Below are 13,593 nucleotides of genomic sequence, written 5' to 3'. Positions count from 1 at the left end.
AGGGGGTGGCGGGCCAAGCTCAGTGGTCAGGCCAGGGGCCTTTTAATGGTCTACAGTAGTTCCTGACCTGCAAGTCATTGAGAGATCCACGGCTTCCCAAGGGGTTTAAGGTTCCAATCAGGTCAGTAAGAGAAGGAATCCTTTCAGAAAGTGACCCATCTCTACCCCCCAACAAACATAAAGGCAATCCAATTAATCTGGCATTAGCAGACCTATCAAACTTGTGAAGCCAGTCCTAACAACAAGGTGCAGACAGAGGCCCGCCCCGCTCAGACTCACAGGCCTCGCACAGATCATGAGTGATGCAATGTGTCAGGCTGCACATGGCCGGATGCATATGGAGCAGCCCCACCGGGGGTGCTAATCAGTACCTTACTAGACCACTTGGTAGCTTCGCGATGCAAGGACTGAGCCGCGGCCAGAATGGGCTGGTTGACCGGCTGATTGGATGGCATTAACAGCAGCTCAGGTTCGAAATCGTCTTCCATGTCAGGGGGGACAGGGAACCCGACAGCATCGGCCGCATCTGCCTCAGCTGCAACACCTATACCCACCTCAGCGGCCCGGTTACCCGGCTTTGTCGATGGCAGGAAGGATGAGAAACAGGGACAGTGTTAGTAAGTAAGAGCAGTAGGACGGGGAGATGGGAGGGGGGAAGCTGAGCATCAGCTGGTTTAGTAACCAAAGCTTGCCTAAGATGGGAAAGAAAAACGGCATCTCTCCAGAAGCCAGATGAACCAAACTCCACAGAAGGGGGATTCGCAGGCTCCAGCACCAGCCCAGGCACCCCCTGTTCTCAGTGAGGGAAAGAAAGAGACTCACTCCAGTGGCAAAAGGTTTCCAGAGAAAAATTTAAAGCAAGTGGCATTCCTTTTTTATACATTTACCACCAAAGTTAAACTTGCCAAGAATAACTTTCATGTCAGAACATTTCTGAGGAGCCAAACAACCAAACAATAGTAGCTGATTACCTTTAAAAGGAATCCAGAGGGAAGAAGTAAATGCAGCCACACAACTTGCTTTGAATGGAACAAAGTGATTCCCCCCCGCCCAAGCTGGTTCCTATGGACACTGTTCTAGATCTTCTGGGACACAGGAAGTGACTTGGGTCAGCTCTGCAAGTTGCCTACCACAGGTCATTATTTCCAGCAGGAGTTAAAAAGTCCCAGAATTTAAAATGATACAGCAGGGGCCACTGACAGCAAACCAGGAAAAAGGCAAAGAAAACAAACACAATGGTGAGTGAGAAGGACTTTTCAAATACCCCACAATCAGCCAGCTGAAAGGAGCCTCCAGAATGTGCCTCATCCCGCTTCCCATCTTAGGGAAAACCCACACTTCAGACCGGCTCTCTCTACCCCCTCCAGGCCCTGAGAGACAGACACCTCCACGACCTCCTCCTGCATCGACTACTACTACCGACTCAGAAATCTGTTCCTTGGGTACAAACTAAATCTCTCCTGTTGCACACTAGGGTTCTCACCCCAACCTTCATTTACATACTTCACAGATAACCCAGGAACATAGCTACTGACCAAGGCTGAGTTCAGAGGAGCCCAAATCGGTGCCCACGAGAGAACAGGACCCATGAGGGGGAGAGAATCGATTTAATACCAGGGATGGGGATTCCGAAAGGCCAGGGCAAGAGGCAATGTGATCAGATGCTGAAAGAGGTAGAGGGGAAAGAAAATAAAAGGAATTGCCTCGGTGAAGCCAAACCATGTGTATGAAGAATGGTGAACACAGGTTCTTCTTTAAAAAAAAAAAAAATTTCCTTTAAGTAATCTCTATACCTAAAGTGGGGCTCAAACTCATGAACCCAAGATCAAGAATCACTTGTTCTACCCACTGAGCCGGCCAGGTGTCCCTGAACACTGGCTCTTTATATCCAACATCTCTAACCAAGGGAAGTAAGAGTTTGCCTGCAAGTTTATCTGAGGTTGCTATCGCTCCCAAAATTCTTATCCTGCATGGGAAACCTGTCTCCAAAAGGTGATGACAAAGTTGGAGAACTCAGGGCAAATAAGGGGTTCAGGTACATTCTAAACCCTTTCCCTAAACTCTGTCTCAACCAGGACTCATCCTCATTCCTTAGAGGAGAGGCCAGCTCACTGCTGCTGGGGTTCAGAGTCTCAAAGTGTACAAAAACAGACAGACACACAAACACACACCACCCTCATCCCCCAGACACACACGGGTCAAGGAGCTCCTGACTCACAGCTCAAAGTCGGCAGTCCTCTGATGCGCCAAGCCTCCAGACAGTCAGACCTAAAGACTTCTGGCCACAAACGGCAGAGTGGGGTAAATATGTAGGCCGATGCCGTCTGCCCCTTAACATTTGTTTATACTTCATGTATATTTTGTATCCTGCTACACGATATATCTGGGTTTATTGTAATGAAATTTAAATTGCCTCTAAAATCTTTGAGTAAAACCAACCTCTGCTGTCCCCTCCACCCCACTTTCCACATGCACTGGGACTCTGCAAACAGTCCTGGAGGTGTGCACGCCCCAGGTGGAAAGATACGATTATAAATAATTCCATGGCCAGGCCCAACACCAGGAAGGTCACTATTCATTCCTTCTTAGAACCTAGGCTCACAGCTAACAACACAGAAAAATAGAGTTAAAAAACCAACGTCAATTTCCCAGCCTGGAAAAACCCAAGATCAGCTGCATGCAGAAGGTCCCTGGGGAACTACAGTTAATACAAGAGCTTGAGACAGCCGAGGGCGTGAAAAGGCAAATAAATGGTAGGAATAAAGATCTAGAAGAGAGAGTCATATTACAAACGTTGAGAATTGAGTTAGAACTACATTTCACTGCCAGGTTAGCAGTAATATTTAGCTCTTATCTAGAAAAGCTACCACGCACTTTTCATCATTTAGGGGAAAATAGGCAAAAGATATTCACAGGGCCTGACTGCTGCAGCGTCCACATTTTCACCGACCACATTAATATTTACACTTCCAGATTTGTGGAGCTGGAGTTAGCCTGGAACAGTCTTGAATTGAGGGGTAAGATGATTCTGAGAAAAGGACAAAGCACACAGCTCCTAAGACATCAATCTACCTGCTTTCATGAAAAATAGAAGGAAAATGCAAACACTTCGTCTAACTCTAGCAGAGCCCCCAGAAGACTATTTCACATCTGGAGTGCAGATAAGTAGCAAGAGAGCATCTAAAGATATTCAGCAACCCCAAGAAAGAAAAGCAATTTCTAAAAGACCCAAATGTCCAAGGTCACAGGAGCTGACACTCGCATGGACAGAGGAAAGGAACCTCCTCTCACACATCTTACTAAGCCACAAGTAAGAACAGGATCATGTTACTGGCAACAGCAGGAACCAAAGCAGAGAGAGGGTAACTTTCCAATCAGACTCTTCTTCCTGGACTGTGTGCACTTCTTCATCCCTTTCCAGCAAGAAAAGCCTCATTACTTACCTTGCTGGACCATTTGCGAGCTTCATCATGGAGCTGCCTGGCAGCCATCATCATTGGCTGGTTAATCACCTCCCCGGCTTTCTGCTCAGGGAACTCTTCATCCTTCTCCTCTGGAGGTGGGGGCCTGGGCGGAGGGACCTCACCCTCAGGCAGAGGTGGTTTGGGAGGAGCAAGCTCATCTGCCAGCTAAGAAAGAATTACTGGGTTGTAAGTAAAACCCTAGGAACTACTCCCCTCTAGAATTCTTTCCTTTCCTCCAAAAAGCATCCCCAGAAAAGCCACCCACGTTCATTCGATATAAGACCACCCACATGGAGCACAGAGACCACTTGCTTCAATCTCAATAGATGCGTATTTTCTTTCTTGCTTCTCCACAAAAAGCCAGCAGCTACAGTTTTGGACGTATCCCAGGGAGACACGCACAGCATTACCGGCCCAAGGCTCCCCCAAGAGGACGGATCTAATTTGTGCTCCTGACTGTGGAAGGGCAGTTGCACAGGTGACTAACTTCTCCCCTGGGCCTCAGTTTCCCCATCTGTCAATGAGGGGCAGCTAAACCAAATGACCTCTAGGATCTTGATTCTAAGTGTTGTCATGAACCTGTTGATCACATAAAAAGCCAGGCCCCAGAACAGACCTCCCGCTGGCCCCAACCAGGCACCAAAAGCCCAGCTACAAAGAAGCAAACGAAGCTGAAGCATTGGAGACTAGAGAAACACTGTGCCTCAGTTGGGCAAAAGGACCCAATTCTGTCCTCAACCAACTTAGAAACTTCCATCTCTTACTGACATGAAACACGGGAAAGTAAGTCAAGGAAAGTAAATCAAATTATTGCCCTGATGAGCTATTCCCAAAGTCCAGCTATTTCCAGCACTGTTAGAATAATCACTATTTCCTATACTAGGATTTGTATCTGTAAGATACTGCCCAGGTAAGCCTCCTCCGAAACCATTTACCTATGGAAGAATAAATTTATGGTACTTTGGGGTACCTAAAAAGAGTTTAAATTAGAGTTGGAGAAAAATAAATTAAAAAAAAAACTATCACTTTTGTTACAAAAAAAAAAAAAAAAGTCAAGTAAAGGAAAGAAGAATGTACACAAGTCTAACCACCTCAGTTTTGCCCTTGTCAACTGGGAACACAAAAAATCTCCTCGCCACCAGATCATTTTCCCACTCCATTAACTCGTCCTACAACCTCATCACTCATCACATCCACACTTCCCAAAGCCAGCTCCTCTGCTCCAGTCAGTCCCCATCACAGCAGGCCAGCCCCCCAGCCCCCTACCTATCCAGCACGCCCAGTGCATAAGCACGGCGTTAGGACTCTACTGATTTTGGAATGCAAGTCAACTGTGCGTCCGACTAAGCTTCAGGTAAAGGCTAAACGAAGATACCTCGTCAACAAGACTCCAGAGCACAGCTTACCTCCCTCTTGCTATAGTCCCAGCCCCCTCTGCTCAATTCTCCCCATCACTCTGAATTTACTTACACGGAGCTGCTCAAGATCCGGAGGAGGAGGCGGGAAGTCAGGCTCCTGAGGTTGGAAGGCTTCTCTGACCTTGGCCACAGCTCCCAGGATCCGATATCCTGAGTCCAGGAAGCTCTTTTGCAGGCCTAAACATAAGAGGCCCTCACTTTCAGCTGGGCAGGTCAGTGCCCTGGAGCACTGTCTGTCCAGCAGCAGAACTGGTTTCTATGAACAAAAGCTGGATGTGAAGCTGCCAGGAAGCATCACAGGCAGTGGCTGAAGGGGAAGGCACGTAAGGGCAAGGCAGAGGCCATAAGGCCTACAAAGAGTGACAAGTGTCACAAACCAGCTAATCCCTGTGGTGCAGGGTGCCTTCTTGCCTGTACAATTAGCAAGTACTTAAGACGTTCCTGGGTGTGATCACTTGGGGCTCAGGTGGGGCTCATCACCTCTCTGATGATGAAGCAGTCAAGAGATAAGCCTGCCCAACTCAGAACAGAGGAGATGTCAGTTTCAGATTGGGCAGACATCCCCGGAGTACGTCTCACCTTTCTCCCAACTCCTCTGCTCAACTTGGCATTAAGTGTATTAACCCCTAGGTTGAGCTGCCGCGGCTACAGTGTCCAGTCACCTGGGATTCAGGAATTCTACTCAAACTACTAGAAACTCCAATTAGGAAATGGAGCGTGTCCTTAGTGACAGTGGGTTGAAGATATGGGAAAGCTCCTGCCTGGGCTAGGGATGAATAGGGCAGCCCTTCCTTCCCACTCCCTTATGCTGCCTGGATTCCACTCATGGGCTAGACACACTGGATGCTCAGAACAGGAAGGAATTCAGATGTTTCTAACCAAAGGAGTGGTAACATCTTTAGTAATACTGAAAACATGCTCACAATTCAGCTAAAGAAAATCTGGATTCTTTGGTGTAGGATCAGGATATTCACTGAGGAGATCTACAGGTCAATTTAAGCCCTCCAGATTTGACAGAAACAGAAAATGTCTTACAGAGAAAAAAGCATTTTAAGAAAAGCAGAAGAGAAGTTATGCCAGTTACATAAGCTAAATGGCTGATAGAATGGTTTTCATGCCTCTTTTGAGTAATTTCCAAAATAATGACTAAACAGAGCCAGGAGCTGTCTAGTCAGACAACAGGAAGAAAGCACAGAAAGGTTGGTCCAGAGCAACTAACTTGCAATGAACCTGCCAATATTGCAGAAAATAGTGCTCGCTTCGGCAGCCCATATACAATATTGCAGAAAATAGTCTGTGCCATATTTTTCTTTTTTTTTGGACATAAAAAGATTAATCTAGCATTCTCAAACTAAGGATCTGCAGTGCTTGCTCTCAGACGCGGTATGTGGTGGTGGCAGGGTGGGGGCGTGTTGTCTCGGCGCCCTGTCAGCTTCCTGAGGTAACCTCTCAAGTGAGGTGAACCACACCAGGCACTGCTTACCAGGGTCAGAAATGTTTCCAGCCACAGCCTTGGCATCCATCACCATGGGGGAGATGGTTTTGCTCAGTTCGTCAGAGGCGGCCTTCACAGCCTCACGGAACTTGGGATCCTCTGAGTTCTCCACCTCCCTCTTGGCCACCAGCAGGATACGGTTGGCCCGGCGGGCGATGCTGGTTGCCCCGGCGACCAACATCTGCGGCTGGATGTTGGCCATGGCTACTTTACACTTGTCCAGGTCTTTTTTAATTGCTTCTTCAGAAGCATCCAACAGAGATTTGGTATCAATAGCTTCGTCCACCAGCCCTGTCAGAACAGAAATGGAATTTTGTTTCTATTTTAGAAGAACAGCGACTCAAAAACCCTCTTGTCCACTCAAGGTTCTCACGTGAAAGTAAAACACCCAGAATGCTCTCCCTCAGCTCTAAGTCCTTCCTGAACAATCAAAAGCTTCCAGGTGATTACCTTAGATCAAAAAAAAAAAAGTGAAGATGTCGTCCAGGAGGCCGTATAGATTCACAAGATTCATACCGACCGTGGTCACTGGCCTCCTCGTGTCCACCACAGCCTGCCGGAATCGCAGCGACAACAGGAGGATGGCGTCTCCGGCCTTTACCGCATCTCCACATTATGCTAATAACACGGTCTCCCTTCCCGGCTCACTCCACAGCCATCTGTTGCTTGTTGGCAGCTTGTTGTGCCCAAGACGAGCCACGCAGAGGATTCTAATAAACCTGACCGCCTGCGTCTTGCTTCTGTTACCTCTCTTCCGACACCCCAGGAGCTCCACTTTCATGTCTGGCTGCGAGGGACCCTGTCACGGCAGGTTCTGCAGGGCAGTCGAGGAGCCCACGTTCCTCATCTCTTCCCTCCTCTCCTATCCCTCCCTCCACAGAGAGTGAAGAAGATTCGGAGGTGCCACCTCACTTGCACAGACACACATTTGTTGGCGGTTGGTTTCTTCTTTTTTTAAAAAAACTACGTAGTTGATAAGTTGGAGGAAACTCTGAGACAAGTTGTATTAAATGGTAGCTATTGTGGTTCCCTGAAATGTGAACCCGCCGAAAATGACAGGGACACTTACTGTATCCACAAACACCGCCTCCCAGCCTCTGAAACCAAACTCTGGTTCAGACTGAGCAAAGGCGCTATTCAAAGAGAAGATAGGAGCTGTAACAATAAACATCACACAGGGAGGGCAGCATTAAAATAAAAGAGACTCAAAGAGCCTCTCTTCAAACAAAGTTGCAAGGCTTGAATGAGAAGCCCCTGCTGCTCAGCAGCCTTAATCAGGGCCAAGGACACCGTCAGGCACATGACCGTCCCTTCATCCAATTACAGCTGAGTAACATAACCGGTCCTGCTCGAGTTTCTCAGAACTCATTCCTTAAGGACTAGACGGTAAGAACGTCACACGCAACTCTACCTGTCATTTTTTCGACATTATCGATCCACTGGTTCTTCATGGTCTCAAAATGTTCATAAGCAGCTTGATTTCCAGGATTCCTAAGTAAGATGCGAGCAGCCGAGACGACCTGTCAATGACAAAACCACCTTTAAACCCCAGGGCACCCTCCCACCGGAATACAAACCTTCAGCGAAGCTTTCCCCTCTCCACCTACAGATGGCGCTAGGAAGCCAAAAATGCGCAAGTCTTCGCAGGCAGAACACAGGAGACTTGGTCTCCTAAATAGCTCACCCGACTGGGCCCGTGCAAAAGGTTTTATAGTCACAGCCTGATTTTTGAGAAGGTAACAGAATGACAAAGGAAATGGCATTCACTTGATACTTCAGAACATACACAGAACTGACATGTTTAAACCCTTGATGTAGACTCTTCCATCTTAAAAAGCACCACCAAGAAAAATACTAAAAAAACCTTTAAAAAAAAAAAAAAACCTTTAAAGTGATATTTATGAATATTTATAAAAAAAAAAAAGTAACTGTCTACAGTTAACAAAGTACTTTCACATCCATTATCTTACTGAATCCTCACAACAATCCTATGAAACAGGACGGGTAATTTCTCCAACTTTACAACACAAAAACCAAGACTCAGAAAATGTGACTTGCTCAAAAGCTCCCAGTGAACCAGTTACAGCAGTTAGGGAAGGAACTAACATTTAGCAAGTATTTGGTAAGTTACAGGCTATACACATATCCTCTTAGTCCTCCAAAATATCCATTAGGAAAGAATTCTCTCCATTTTACAGATGAAGAAACTCAGGGTCAGAGAGGATTCAAGTCCAGATCTGTCTCCAAAATCCTTACTCTTGCTATAGCTGGTGTCTTTAGTTTTTTTTTCTCTTTTTTAGGAATCTCAGTTTTATACAGAAATACCTACGTTCTATGTTCCATGTTTTATGGAAATTTTTAAAGAAAGTTATACATGTTCATATTTCATGGAAGTATTTTGAAGAAGTTGGACATGTATGATTTTTCAAGAGAATCTATTTTTTTATTTTTTTATTTTTTTTAAAGATTTTATTTATTTATTTACTTGAGAGAGAGAGAGAGAGAAACAGCATGAGAGGGGATAGGGTCAGAGGGAGAAGCAGGCTCTCCGCCGAGCCGGGAGCCCGATGTGGGACTCGATCCCAGGACTCCGGGATCATGACCTGAGCCGAAGGCAGTCGCTTAACCAACTGAGCCACCCAGGCGCCCTCAAGAGAATCTAATTTGTTAACATGCCACGTGGGCAAAAGATAAACAATAAAGGTGTGGGGTTTTTTTCCCATCCTTTCCTACAAGTTCCCACCAAAGCCAGTATCACAGGCGTGTAAAGCCTAGCATGGGTCCTGATGTACTACAGGGACATAATACATATCTGCTGAATGAAATCAATTTTTAAAAAATGAATTTTCTATAATTTGATTAGGAAAAAATGTGCAAACATCACACTAAATGATGCTGAACTGGTATTTTTAAGAACACCTATCACATATGAGAACTTTAATTCCCGTCCAATTTGTTTTCTTCTGTCCCCACTCTTCCAGTATACTGCTCACAGCATACTGGCTATAACTTGGTTATATAATGAAGTAGAAAAAAGAAAAGTTCTGAATGCAACCAGATTTTTTAAAAATATCCTCAAAGAGATGTGGGGAAAGGTGTAAGCTGTACAATCAAAACAGACTAACCTCTCAGGATTATCCAAATATTTCTCTAAGTCTGGGTGTGTGTGAGCAGGGTTTGCTTTACCAGTTTTTTCTACCCTGAAAAGTTATCTATGATCATTGTAGAAAACCGAAACATTATAAAAATGATTTTGACACTGTGTGTTTCTTTCATGACAATGTACATTAAGTGTTCAAAAATGTATAGAAACTGTCTGTAATTGACCTTTACTGAACACTATATGGTGAGTATCGAAACAATGAAGAGTGAACAAAATTCAACCTGGGGTGTGAGTTCTCGGGCCGTCTTTACTGATGCCTGAATGCCTTCTACCGTGGATTTATTAGCAGTTCCAACAGCAGCTGCCTTCTCCGCCGTGGCACCGAGCCTTCCCGAATGGTGCTCAAAGTTAGCTGCCCTCTCATCAAATACCTTGAAGAGAAAACAAAGACATTAGGAAAATTTATTTCAATAAAATGAGTCAGGAAGCCTAAGAAAAACTCTCTCTTTAAGTAGAGGCAGCAACTGCTCAAGCAAAGACTTCACGGATGACATCAAACCCTAGTTAATACAACAATCTGGCGATTGCCAGGTCTTGGCCTTGCTCTATCTCCTCCGAGGTTTGGCCATAAGCATTACGCACACACACTTGAATTTCTGTTCAACCGACGCTTACCAAGTGCAGACAGGACACACAGCGCTGTGTGGTCTGCAACAAGGAGTTCAGAGAATGTGAAGACTTCAAAAATCCCTGTTCCCAAAAGTCTTATCCTGTGGTTTGAAGAAGACAGACAAGCCCACTCCAGGCTCCAGGGTAGGTGGCTGGGTACATGAAAAACTCAAGAATATCCGCAGTCCTAAGCTGTACTCCACCCTCCTCAAGGCAGCAGCCCTCACATATCCATTACCATTAATGTTGTAAAAACTCTGCCCCTGACCTCCATGGGAAAAATGATAGCTGGTGCTCACGCTCAGGCCTGACACCAGGGCAAGGAAGGCTGATTTTTATTACCCCAAATACAAAACCATCTACTAAATTGTTCATTCATCTCTCAAATTTTTTAAAAAGTTAGCTTTTCCTTTGATGCGGTTACTATGCAAGGTTGCATACAATGAAGGGGACTATTTAACTCAGATAAAATGACAAAAGACCTGTCAACTTGTTTGGGTAACAGTGCTTGAAAATACAAGGCATTCCAAACAGTGCTGGGTCAGGTTTATACTCTACCCAGAGCATGTCAGGACCGGCCTGGCAGGATCCAACCTCTTCTTTGCCTCCTCCTGAGGGTCTGCCTGCCCTACTCGGAGACCAGCTCTAGCTCCTGGCAGACCACCTCTAAAGCTCTAAAGGTCTCCTGGCTCAAGAGCAGGCTCCAATCACATTGCCAGGGTGCTGTGTTGACCCACTCAAGTCTTTTCTCCACACTGGCTTCTTGTTTCTGTCCAGTCACCTGGGTTCTTGCCATTTAATGCTCAGAACCTCTGTCTAAATCTCTGATCTCCTAGTCCCCTTCTCCTAGCCTCAGTCCTTGTTTCTTATCTTCGCTGGTCTCCCACACTCTGGATCTACAAGGCTTTCACTTACCCTAGTTAATCATCCCAGTTCCAGCCCTGTCTGCTCCTCCCTCTGATTTAACTGGCTGTTCAGCCCACTTTTCTTATCACTCAGCCAAAATTACTGAGCACCTACTATGTGCCAGACCCTGGAGTAGGCGCTGAAGATACAAAAATGAATAAGGCACAATTTCTGTATCTCAGGAGCTCACATCCTTGAGATGTACAAAAGGCCCATAAGCAGATACTTACAATAGAGTGTACTATGTACAATCATAAAGCTAAGCACTGATATCCTGGGAGCAAAAGGAAAGGCGCTTAAACCTATTCAGGAAGTAAAGGATGAAAGGATAAAGGATAAATAGGAACTAGCCAAAAAAGAAGGAAAAGATAATTAGAGACAAAAAGAACAAGACATGGAAAGGGGAAAGGGACAGAGTCTGCAGGAAACTATAAGCAATTAAATACTGCTGGGGCATGAACTGAGAGGCAGAGGTTTGTGGGAAACAGGTATAGAGAGATAGTAGCAGGAGCAGATCCTAGCTCTCTGGCTTTATCCTATGAGAAAGGATAAAGGACTGAGCAGTAAAAATAGGGTCAAATCTGTATTTTTATTTTATTGGTGGCCGAGTGACAGATTCAAAGTCCAGTCACAGCTGTGTAGTCATTTAGGCAGCAGGGGACAAGGATCAGAACGAGAGCTGGAGCAATATGAATGGAAAATGTAAAGGATTCAAGAACTGTTTGTGAGATCAAATTAGCTTGCCTTAGTTATTTATTGGTGTGGGAAGAGTCAATGGCAACTCACAAATTTCCGAGAGAGAATAGGTGGACAACACAAGCTGTCGTATCAATGAACCAGCCGAGACTTTGATCTACTAGTCTAAAACTCAGAGAACTCTGGAAGGAAAAGAACAGCAAATCATCCTAATCTAAGGGGACCATGAGCTGAACCGCGCCATGACCTAGGCTAGAGAAAGAAATGGGGGTCATCAGCTATTAAGAATTACACAAACCTCCACCCACCAATTCTACCTGGTCTTAGGTGCCTGACCCAACAAGCTCTTCTTCTTTGCTGCCAAGACTTGCTTTCCTAGATTCCTCTACAGCTGGAGCAGCTTATGAAACATAAGCAAACGTCTCCTGGAGGATTTCTGGGAAAGCCTTTACTTTTATTCATTCAGCAAAAACAATGTGCCAGGCATTGTTTTAAGAATTGGGAATATTCTTTCCTGCTTTGTCGAAGATTAGTTGAAGGTCCATTTCTGGGTTCTCTGTTCTGTTCCATTAATTTGTCTGTTTCTGAGCCGAGATGTCCACTGACAGATGAATGAATAAAGAAGATGTGGTATATACATACAATGGAATATTACTCAGCCATCAGAAAGGATGAAATCATACCATTTATATCAATGTGGATGGAACTGGAGGGTATTATGCTAAGTGAAATAAGTCAATCAGAGAAAGACAATTATCATATGATTTCACTCATATGAGGAATATAAGAAACACTGCAGAGGATCATAGGGGAAGGGGGGGAAATGGAATGGGAAGAAATCAGAGAGGGAGACAAACCATGAGAGACTCTTAACTATGGGAAAGAAACTGAGGGCTGCTGGAGGGGAGGGGGTGGGGGATGGGGTAACTGGGTGACGGGCATTAAGAAGGGCATGTGATGTGAGGAGCACTGGGTATTATATGCAACTGATGAATTACTGAACTCTACATCTGAAACTAAATGATGTTCTATATGTTGGCTAATTGAATTTAAATTAAAAAAAAATAAAATTTTTTTAAAAAGAACTGGGAATAAAGGGGCGCCTGGGTGGCTCAGTCGGTTAAGCATCTGCCTTCGACTCAGGTCATGATCCCAGGGTCCTGGGATCAAGTCCCGCATTAGGCTCCCTGCTCAGCGAGGAGTCTGCTTCTCCCTCTTCCTGTGCAACTCCCCCCTCATGCTCTCGCTTGCTCTCTCTCTCTCTCTCACCCACTCTCAAATAAATAAATAAAGTCTTTAAAAAGAACTGGGAATAAAGTAGGACAAAACAAACTCCTTGCCTGCATGGCCTTTCATGCTAATAATGTGAGGGAGAGAGACAAACAAGAACTGAGGTAAACATGTCAAATGTTGAAAAATGCTGAGGAGATAAGTCAGATATGGAGATTAGGAAATCCCTGGGGTCGGGGGAGAGCTTGTATCTTAGGCAGTGACCCAAAAGTGACATTTCAGTAGGCGCTGACGAAAGGGAATGAATAATACAAATAATTCTCTATGGGAGGATCAGAGAGAACAAGCACAGCAGCCGCAAGGTTAGAACGCGGTAAGTATAAACGGGGCAGACTGGGAATACAGCACAAGGCGGTCAGTGTAGACCGAGGCGCGTGAGGGGTGAGGGTGGTAGGACCCGAGCGAACCAGATGCAGTGGTGAGCTGAAGCCGAGGTCACAACTCCCACCAGCCCCTCAGAGCCAAATGTGCCCGTCTCTTCCCAAGTCTGTGTTCAGTGACCCCACGTGGAGACAGCCACCATGGGAATATTTACATCAGGGAAATAAATAA

At 45.5% G+C, this 13,593-nt stretch overlaps 1 protein-coding gene across 2 annotated transcripts in view; it reads right to left on the bottom strand.

Annotated features, from left to right (window-relative positions):
• Positions 1–13,593, bottom strand: part of VCL (vinculin) — a 113,636-nt gene that overhangs the window by 6,933 nt on the left and 93,110 nt on the right. Inside the window, exons 14-19 of one of the 2 annotated variants that reach the window (XM_064594853.1) lie at positions 9,762–9,911; positions 7,789–7,897; positions 6,366–6,668; positions 4,935–5,059; positions 3,444–3,629; positions 372–575 (exon numbers count right to left, since the gene is read on the bottom strand). In XM_064594853.1, the coding sequence (XP_064450923.1) occupies positions 372–575; positions 3,444–3,629; positions 4,935–5,059; positions 6,366–6,668; positions 7,789–7,897; positions 9,762–9,911 (1,077 nt within the window). The remainder of the gene's footprint in view (positions 1–371; positions 576–3,443; positions 3,630–4,934; positions 5,060–6,365; positions 6,669–7,788; positions 7,898–9,761; positions 9,912–13,593) is intronic. The other variant, XM_064594852.1, reaches the window with a different exon arrangement.

The sequence above is a fragment of the Mirounga angustirostris genome, unplaced genomic scaffold, assembly GCF_029215605.1.
Source record: "Mirounga angustirostris isolate CCGP_5_RB_7025 unplaced genomic scaffold, mMirAng1.0.hap1 SCAF_6, whole genome shotgun sequence".
Lineage (NCBI taxonomy): Eukaryota > Metazoa > Chordata > Mammalia > Carnivora > Phocidae > Mirounga > Mirounga angustirostris.
The sequence above is the reverse complement of the archived record's forward strand: the minus strand, read 5'-3'. Positions and strand labels throughout refer to the sequence as shown.